This window comes from Colossoma macropomum, unplaced genomic scaffold, assembly GCF_904425465.1.
Source record: "Colossoma macropomum unplaced genomic scaffold, Colossoma_macropomum, whole genome shotgun sequence".
Classification (NCBI taxonomy): domain Eukaryota; kingdom Metazoa; phylum Chordata; class Actinopteri; order Characiformes; family Serrasalmidae; genus Colossoma; species Colossoma macropomum.
The window spans coordinates 7,571,760-7,581,702 of NW_023494807.1; the positions used below are offsets into that span (position 1 = coordinate 7,571,760).

At 38.2% G+C, this 9,943-nt stretch overlaps 1 protein-coding gene across 3 annotated transcripts; it reads left to right on the forward strand.

Moving 5' to 3' along the window:
• Window positions 1-517: 517 nt before the first annotated feature.
• On the forward strand, window positions 518-7,708 carry LOC118797118 (P2Y purinoceptor 12-like). 3 transcript variants are annotated; one of them, XM_036556352.1, is made up of 4 exons: window positions 527-621; window positions 2,191-2,269; window positions 3,254-3,329; window positions 6,218-7,708. In XM_036556352.1, the coding sequence occupies exon 4, from the start codon at window positions 6,234-6,236 to the stop codon at window positions 7,299-7,301; it is 1,068 nt and encodes a 355-aa protein (XP_036412245.1). In that variant the 5' UTR covers window positions 527-621; window positions 2,191-2,269; window positions 3,254-3,329; window positions 6,218-6,233; the 3' UTR covers window positions 7,302-7,708. The 3 variants fall into 3 exon arrangements, with proteins under 3 accessions (XP_036412243.1, XP_036412245.1, XP_036412244.1); XM_036556350.1 differs by lacking the exons at window positions 2,191-2,269; window positions 3,254-3,329 and having other exon boundaries at window positions 518-621; XM_036556351.1 differs by lacking the exons at window positions 527-621; window positions 2,191-2,269 and having other exon boundaries at window positions 3,201-3,329.
• Window positions 7,709-9,943: the final 2,235 nt, after the last annotated feature.

Here is a 9,943-nt window from a genome sequence, read left to right on the forward strand (position 1 = left end):
CAAAGAAACCTGCAGGGATATTTTCCCACACCTCAAAAGTTCAGTCTTAGAAGTTGGTTGCATTTCCACTAATCATGATCCAACTGATCCCAAAGTCTTTTTTTCTTTTTTTTTCAGTAATGACCTCTTGACATCTACACATCTTTTCATACCTACAGCACAGGTTTTTAGACACTGTTTAGGAGACCAAGGGTTAAAGAGTCAAACCAAGCACACACAGTAGACTGTCTTAAAGAGCAATGAGATTAAATCTAAACCATGAGCAAATATGAACAAAAAGAGAGGTTCAAAATGAAGGTCAGCAGTGGCTCTTTTGAGTAGCAGCTTTTGCAAAACAGCTGCACTGTGTGAATCCGGATGTAGCCAACACTATTCATAATAAGTGCTATTATTTACATGATTCTTTCAAACCAGTTAGGTGTGGCATGCCAAAAGGATATGAGGGATATGGGATCAAATTTTGTTCGCTATCCTATCTGTGCGGTTATACCTGCTCTCTCTTAGGAACTGACCACTCTCTCTCTCTCTCTTCCTCTCTCTCACTGTATATGTTCCTGCCTGGCTATTTTTGTTCATGCACCATGTGAACTCTGGGAAACGCTGTCACTTTGCTCTCCTGAAGTGAGTATTACTTCTTGTTTTGACTTGGTCACAGGCTCACGGGCGTTCTCAGTGTGCTAATTCAGTGGAGATTATGATAACAGAATCTTTTGAAATATGTTTTACTTGAGATCTCTTAAAGGTTAGAATGTTGGTTTAGCTGAGGGTGATGTTGCCTTTGCTTAGTTTTACCCTTAAACTACCCTTGAAGTTATAACCAGCATGCTGTAATTTTATATGAATTATTTCTCACTCACAGCTCTTTGAGAAACTGTATGGAAAACGTGCTGATTCAAAACTTTCAGTTCATGCCACATTTGTGTTTGTAGAAGAGGAAATGTTTTAGTATGTTTTGAATTTGAAGTGAGTTTGATTGTGTTTACAGTCTTTTGTAAATTTGACTGTGAATTTGATTGTGTTTGCAGTAAATTAGCCATGTCTCTGTCATTGTTTGATAGCAAAAAGAATCGACTCAAAGCTGTTTTTATGGGGTGTAATTTAATTATTATGTAACAAGGGCGTAGTTACTGGGTGGCCTGAGGGGTCTAAGCCACTCCACTTGGAAGCCCGGTCCTCCCCAGATTTCTAACTATTAAAAGTATAGTTCTTTCATACCAATGAAAATATTCCAAAACTATGAGTTTTTTTTTATTAGCAATGGTGCTAAGTTTTTGCATCTTCATGCCATTTCATCTTAAATAAATAAAAAAAACGAAGCTCTTCTTTGATCATCACAAATATTCGGCAGATACTATCACCATGGCTAAGTTTACACAGCTGCATGTCACCAGCACATTTTGGTCACACTTTATTTGGATGGTCTCCTATAGATGATCTACAGATACTTAAATCATTAACAAACTTTCTGGTGCTGCTCAGTTGATTATGAACAACACTATGGTTAGGTTTAGGGTTAGGAGTCAGTGTAAGTTTTGCCTTGACATTAGGGTTAGGGTTAGAATTAGGGTTAGATTTAACAGAATCTTTCACATGCAACTTCAAGTTCAGTTGCATATAATAGATATTTAGTTGAATGTTACTTAAAGACATACTGAGTATCTACAAGGCGTCTACAGTGGACCATCCAAGTAAATTGTTACCAAGATATTTCCTCTGCAACATGTCAGTGAGGCAATAGCTTGATTCCCTGTTTCAGCTGATGTTGAGAACTGTGATAGTTTCTCAGAGGCTACTTTCCTAGTTAGCAAGTAGAGGTACCTGACTGGGGAAAAAGTAGCAAGGACACTACTATCTTCAACCACTACTCCTACACATCTACTCCTAGTGCTTATCTAAAAGTAATAGTAACACATAAAGCAAAACAATGATAACAGCAACATTAGCTCCAGACTTTAAGTTTCAATCCACATAATCTCTTAGGCGAGCTTTACACAGTGAAACTTTCATGCATCTTTAGTTGCTTGAAACCTACATGAAACTAAGTTGTGTTTTAGGTTGCAAAATGTAAAATGTCCAGCAACTCACTTGAAACTCAGATGCAACAAAGCATCCCAACAAGTTTCATGAAACAACCTATCAAAATGGCAACACATCATGAACGACATGTTTTCAAACATTTCATTTCCTCAGATGAATCGAGCAGAAAGTAAAAGAGAAGAAGGTTTACTAAGTGGTTAAAAAGGAGGCCCTGCTACTCACTTTATGCAAGGTTGGTAGTTTATAATTTTGTCGGTTTCCTGGGACATAACAGCAAAAGTGAGTTTCTCTAAGCTAATGTTTTTGTAACCAGCTGATTTAACTAGCAAACTAATGCTAAAAGCTGTTTAAAAGGTTTTTGCCAGCGTTTCTCCTCTCTTGACAACCTAATTTTCATGCAACAAGCAAAAAATATATATGAAGATATAAATTTGGCAAATGTGTAGATTACACTTTGTAGCAGTGTTAAAACCAGTGTAAAAACAAGCTACTAACTTGGTTAACTGGTGGTTAATGTAATGTGTTTCACGCAGCTTTAGTTTAACTTTAACTGTGAAGTTGCATGAAAATAAAATTGCAAGCAACTCACAAACAACATAGAACTAGTTGCATCTAAGACAGCTTTACTCTTTGTGTTCTATTGGAAACTGGCTGCTGCTGATGGAGTGACACATCAGGCAAAGGGTCAGGCAGGCATCTCGTAAGAAGAGAAGTGGGGAACAAAGTCTTTCCGATAGAAAATCATTTCCATGCCCATTCCCGGCCGTCCATTCTCTGACTTTAGCCTTTCTCTGACTGATCCTCATAAAACGGGGGCTTTACAAAAGAGAACATAAACATGGAAGGGAAACTTAGTTCTGTAACCCTTTAATCTTCAACCTAGTCTCCTGCCAAAAGCATATTGAGCAAATTCTCATTTGTATCATGGAGAGCCAGTGTTTAAGCAAGAATTCAAATAAAGCCTAACGTAAAGCACGCACAGGCGGCCTGAGGAGCAGATGGCGTCTAGGTTGCGCAAGGTCATGTAGGGCTGATATATTTTGGGCTATCAGCACCAGACTGCTGTGCATGGCAAATCAGAAAAAAAGAAAAAACAGAAGAGGAAGAGAACGTTTCCTTTAAATTACTTCCATGGTGTTTTCAGTGCCGTTATTCAACAAAAGCCAAGCTGCCTCCACTGAAATCACCTAATCAAGTGACTCTGAACTGTTCTCAGGACGAACCTCAGACATTTTGGTTTGACTGGACCAGTTTTGAGACTGAGATCTGCCTTGAGGTCAAAGGGGTAACAGGTGAGTACATGTGTGGTATCGTTTTGACAATGTTTTTCTGAGACAGCAAGTCAAAACCAAGAACCGAGAGCTTCTCCGTTGTTCACTACTGAAGAGCGAAAACACCCGTGAGACTAAACAATCACATAAATCCTGGGCTTGTTTACAGGGAAATGCAAACACAAATGCAAATAAGAAAACTATAACATCTTTAACTAGGATCTAACATCAGTGCATGCAAATATTGTTCTGAAATATGCACATGTGGACACTAGATGACAATGCATGTTTTTTCAATGAGGTGATGCTTTTTAGCTACAACCTCCCATAGTTACCTACTACTCTGCGCAAATGTTTGCTGCTGGGCATTCATTGAGTGTCTTGATGAGCTGGGAATTTTTTATTTATTTATTTTTTTGCAATATATAAAGAGTTTCAGGGTGATATGAAGCAACCTTTGAAAATATAGTAACACTTTCTATAAAGTCTATATTTATAAGGTATTGTGAATTGGCGTATGAGCTGGTAACAATGCTTTATATGCATATTTATAAACGCAAATAATGCCTCACACATCTCTAAGAATGAACTATAATTCATTCTTCAGTGACTTATACACATGCAGTAACCCAAGGCTCAATATTTATTTTAGTCAATGGCATCTAATTTTTTTTTCCAAAAACAGTTCATTAATTGAATGACTAATTAATGATAATCAATGAAAAACACATTTTTGCTTTCTCAGCTTTTCTATAACTTTCACATAAGTTATGATGTATCATTGATTGTTATGGTCTAATAAGAAGCTGCCTTCTAAATTTCTATCCGTTAACCCCTTAAAATCCCAGGTTTATTACATACTGAGGCTCATGATTTAGTAATTACAGGAACTTCAATGCAAACTGGTTGAGCTGTAGGTTATAGAATTGTGTAATGAAACTTCATTTAAGGGATTAAAGCATAAAGATTTTCACATTATTTCCACAAATCTTTGATTTCTTTTCACATTCTGACTGAATGTAATCAAAATAAAGTGACATGCTAGTTTTGATAAGAGCTGCGCATGAGATAAAGCATAGGCAAAACAGGTTCAAATGCAGGTCCTAGCTATTAAGCAGATAAAAGACATAGTAAATGGTAATTATTTAGGGTAACAAGGTGGTGAGCACAAACAAACTCACACTAAATGAACTATTATGTATTTTACCCCTTATAGTCTCAGGCTCATTACATACTAAGGCCTATTATTCAGTAACTACAGGGACTTCAATGCAAACTGGCTGAGCTATTCTTAGGTTATAGTGGTGTGTAATAAAACTTTGGGACTGCCGGTGAGCCCTGGCCACGTAAGGAGTTTAGCAGGAAAGTAAATCAGAAATGCTCCCAAGAGCCAGGTAGTTACACTATACAGTATGTTCAAAAATTTGTAGACACCCACTCATCCAATATTTCTTCTGAAATCAAGGGTATTAAGAGAGAGTTTGTTCCCTTTTGCTGGGAAAGGTTTACACAAGATGTTGGCACATTGCTATTGGATTGCATTCAGCCACAGGAGGATAGTCCTCCATCATTCAAGAGAATGCAGTTCCACTGCTCCACAGCTCAATGATGTGGGGCTTCATACCCATCTGTTCAACACTTAGCGTTGAGTATGGTGACCTTAAGATATGTTGGGCTGCTCCAGAGCGTCCCATTCTTTTGGTCTTCCATGGAGTTTATACGAGTGGTGTGCACAATTGAAGCCCAGTAAAACCACAGTGAGAATTATTGCTTTCTGTTGCAGCCTCGATTCACTTTTGTTTACAGAAAAATAAACTGTTTTTGAGGCTTACCAGTGGTTTACATCCGGTGGGTTACCCTCTATATTTGGTGAAGTCCCTTAATTGTTGCTTCAGACACATCAAGCTCCTGGAAAGGGAGTTTTTTCTCCACCAGAGAAAAATTCTCCTGTCATCCACCACAGTTGTTTTCCATGGTCGCCCAGCTCTTTTGATGTTTCAGAGCTCACCAGTGTGTTCATTCTTTTTTAAGAATGTTGATTTTGCCTTTTTTGGTCATTGATTTCTCAGTCTAATGATAGCTTGCTTTACTGGCAGTGACAGCTCTTAGGACTTCATATTGACAGTCAGCAGCAACTGATTCTAGATGCAATCAACTGTAAACCTTTTATCTGCTTAATAATAATGAAGCAATGAGGGACCAACTCACACATTGCCATGGAACAGCTAAGCAGCAAATTGTCCAGTGGAGGTTGTAATTCCTATACTGTTCACCCAATTTAGGTCAAATATTATTTACTTTTAACTCTAATATACTGTGGCAGACAGCTAAATGACAATAAATTCCAAATATACAAATATTTATGGACCGGACTGTAACTACATGGTACTTTTACCCTAAATAATTGCACAGTAATGTAAAATCTGTACCTTACACTTTCTTAGTTGATATCTAGAACCTGTTGAGTACTTCAGTATAACTTGGTTAGACTCTCCAAGAACTTAACATAATGTCATCTATAAAAATTACCTAGTACTTTAGAGTTTGTACCTCATGCTTACCTGGTTAATAATTAGAACTTAGGGGACTGTAAAAGAAAGCATTGCTCTTATAAACTTGACAAAGAATTTGTTATTAAATAATAAATAATAACTCATTTCTTTGTTTTCCAGATTTCCTTGATTTTTTATTGCCTAAAACAAAAATTGACAAAGCCAATATATGTCCAAGCATTTGTGTCATTCTGTTCCTAAGGTCTTCTCTTTTGTAGGCTAGGTTGAATATGAACTTTATGTTTTTATTCCCACTTTTTCAGCACCTGTTCTTGAGTACAATAATGTAAAACGTGCCCTCAAATTTCACTTTGTCTTTTTGATAACGCACCCTTTTATTGGTTTACATTTATCCAGAGAAACCTTCCAACTCATGGAGCTGTCAGCGATCCCAGTCCACTTCAACAACCAGACCAATGGAAGTGCCACATGTTCCCGTGACAATGTGCTCAAGACAACTGTCTTCCCTATCCTGTATTCCCTCCTCTTCCTGGTAGGACTGTCCCTCAATGCCCTGGCAGTGTGGGTGTTCTTCAGCATCCCCAGCCGCTCCCACTTCATCATCTATCTGAAGAACATTGTGGTGGCGGACGTCCTCATGACTCTCACCTTCCCATTTAAGATCATGTCCGACTCCAACATGGCCTCCATCGGCATCCGTATCTTTGTCTGCCGGGTGTCTTCTGTAATCTTCTACCTCACCATGTACATCAGCATCCTCTTCTTCGGCTTGATCAGCATCGACCGCTGCAGGAAGACTCTCTGGCCCTTTGTGGGCACCAGTGCTAAAAAACTTGCCCACAGAAAGCTCCTCTCGTTTGCCATCTGGGCAACCCTGCTGGCCCTTTCGTTGCCCAACATGATCCTTACCAGCCAGCCACCTGCTTCCAAGTATTTCAAGTGCAGTGAGCTGAAGACTCCACTGGGGCTGAAGTGGCACGAAGTGGTCAACCACATCTGCCAGGTGATCTTCTGGGGCAACCTATTCGTTGTAATAGTGTGCTACACGCTCATTACCAAAGAGCTTTACAGGTCATTTACACGAACCCGTGCCCAAAGTGGACCAGCGCAAGGGTACACTGGGGGAAACAATGCCTCCCAGAGGAAGAAGAAGGTTCGAGTGAATGTATTCCTTGTTCTGGCGGTGTTCTTCATATGCTTCGTACCCTTCCACTTCGCCCGGGTGCCCTACACCATGACCCAGACGAAAGAGCACTTGTTTGACTGCCGACATGAACTGATCTTCTACCAGGTGAAAGAGAGCACACTGTGGCTGTCCTCCCTCAACTCACTGTTGGACCCGCTCATCTACTTCTTCCTCTGCAAGTCCTTCAGGGACTCCTTGTTCAATATCTTACGGCTCTCACCAGGGAGGTGTAGGGTACTGCAGGACAGTATGGACACCATTGCACCTGGTAGCCCTGAGGGAAACCCCATATGAACTTTTTTTCAGAATGACAACAACATAATGAAATGTGATATAGGCTACTACAACTAATCTTTACCAATAACTCAACTCCTGGAATATGTAAGATTTTTTGCCTAAATTCACAGGACATATCCTTAAATAACAGAGTACTTCTTAGCAATAGCTATGACAATTTGCTAACACTTTACTGTTCATTCTGCAGAGAGAAGCCATAATATTTGATATCATGACAGCTCACTAGAGTACACAATAAGAACCAGCCTCTGACATAAGCTGTCATGACAGTCAATTCCACTTCAAAACACTTCAAGACAGTAACTCAGGTATCTGAGATCTTCTAAAGATAAAGTACAGTCTGGTTTAAGTGAACTGCTTTTGAACTGTTGGTAACACTTTGCTTGACCTCAGCTAAATATAACTGGCATATTAATACCATAAATGTCATTGCAGATTTATGGTAACATGACAACAGAAGTTGTTGTGTTACTAATATTTGGTTGAAATACTATTACCATGACAGTTTAGTCCTATTGTACAAGTTGAATGCTTCTTTTCTGTGACCAATCATGTTTAAGCAACCTACAGCTTTTCATGTTTAAACAGTGAAAACATTATAAAATCTACAGTACTTTAACTGTAAAAAGACGTTGTTTACAAGATTCTAAACCTTCAACCTCTGCCTTACATATCTATGTGCAAACTGCATGTGCACATTTTCCAGATATGATTTTTTCTAAAACATTTTTAGCCTCTATAAACGGGCATGCTAATATGGCTTGACCATCAACAGCCGTATAGGCTGTACCTTGCTCAGAGGGCCCTCCTTGAAATGAAATAGCTCTGTGTTGGTACAATCTATGTATAAAATGATTTTAGCTTGCTAGCTAACTGCTGCTATCTGACTTTTTGCACAAATGGTTCCCCAAGTAGTTAACATTTTCTAGCAGCTATTGTAAGCTAAAAAGCATTTTATGTACTTTGGTAAAGCTATTTTTGATTAATAAGCCAATAGAACCACATCTATACCTGGCAGGTGGGACCATTACAGTCTCCACACCAGCTCAATCCAATACCTGTGGGATGATTTGGGATTCAGAACTGATCATCCAGCATCAGTACAACAATGCACTTGTGGCTGAGTGCAATCAAATCCTCACAGCAATGTGCCAACACCTAGCGTAAAGCCTTTCCAGAAGCATGGAGGCTGTTACTGCAGCACATTCCCAACACTGATGAAAATTTGTAGTAATTATTTTACAATAAAATACTGATTTTTAAATTACAGAATTATACCGTAAAAGATGGGCATTTAGAGTGGTGTATTGGTTTACAGTAACATACCAGACACCATAATTTACAGTAATTTCCTGGCAGCAGAATTGTTGTACATTTGCATAAATTTGCATTTCTGTAAATATTTTACAGAATTTTACTGTATATGCTCCTGTATACATACATACATATATATATATATATATATATATATATATATATATATATATATATATATGCAATCATTTTTCATAAATATACAGTACTTCACTGGCAACTCTGCAGCCAGTAAATTACTGTAAATTTTACGATGCACTGCCATCCCATCAAAAGTCCATTTTGATGCCTTTTGAAAATACAAGCTGGCCATTAAACTGTGTGAGCATTTAATGATGAGCGATCCAAAAAAAAGGGTTCCAAAACAAAATCTTTTTACATGAACATACATTCAAGTTTTTCCTTCTCCTACAGTTCTCCAAAAATAAAGATTGCTAAGTGGTTCTTAGCTCCAATGTGAGTGTGAGTTGTTTCATTATTTAAAGGTTCTGTAAAATCTAAACCTCATGTATAAAAAAAATAACTGAAAATCCTTTGAAAGACACTTTTTTTTGTCACTGCCAAAAGAGGTGCTTCTATGGCGACACTCCGAAAAGAGTTTTTAGGAGTTATATTTTTTAATGACCCAGTTTATGAACAAGCTATAAGCAATTGTCTTTGAGACATAAGAAGATACTCGACCCGTGTTGTAACAAGTCTATTAGCTTTTAGATCACTTCTGGAATGAAGTCATGGAAATGAAGACATCACAAGCATCGTATCACATGAAGCTCCACTGAGACCATCATGAAGCAGGAGGCAAATGAGAGCAGGCCGTGTAAGCTAGTCTTCCACTCCAAAAGCATTTCATCCCACTGCTCATTTAGTCTCACTCAGAGCGTGCAAAACAGTTCTCTGGAGGTTCTAGAGCAGTGGAAAAAGGCTTTGTGCTATATTTTGGAGAAGAATATTCAATGCAAATATTATCGTGTTACCAAAATGTTGCAGTTTTTGTCCTCAGTAAAACCTACATTCTGAGTGAATAGTATGCAAACAAAGGAACATTTGATTCAGCTTTTTGATAAGAACTGTCCATGAAATAAAATATCCTGTGGGGAAGCAAATGCAAAGCATTTACATTTCCATGTTTCACAAACACAGGTGATTCCTGGGAACAGTGGATTATGGCTACATGCAAAACGTGTCAAACAAATTTGCATTATGTTTCTTTGGAAAGTGTATAAATAATGAACAAATGATGGTCTAAAGTCTAAATAAATAAACAAGTAAATACATAAATGATAGGTAGAGTTTGAGCCCTCAGTACTATTGCGGGATGTCAGGAG

Excerpts from the sequence above, each read along its gene's own strand:
- LOC118797118 (XM_036556350.1), top strand. The coding sequence starts at position 575 with ATGCACCATGTGAACTCTGGGAAACGCTGTCACTTTGCTCTCCTGAA. Across the intron at positions 622-6,217 it reads TGTCACTTTGCTCTCCTGAA|AGAAACCTTCCAACTCATGG; the intron begins GTGAGTATTACT and ends ACATTTATCCAG.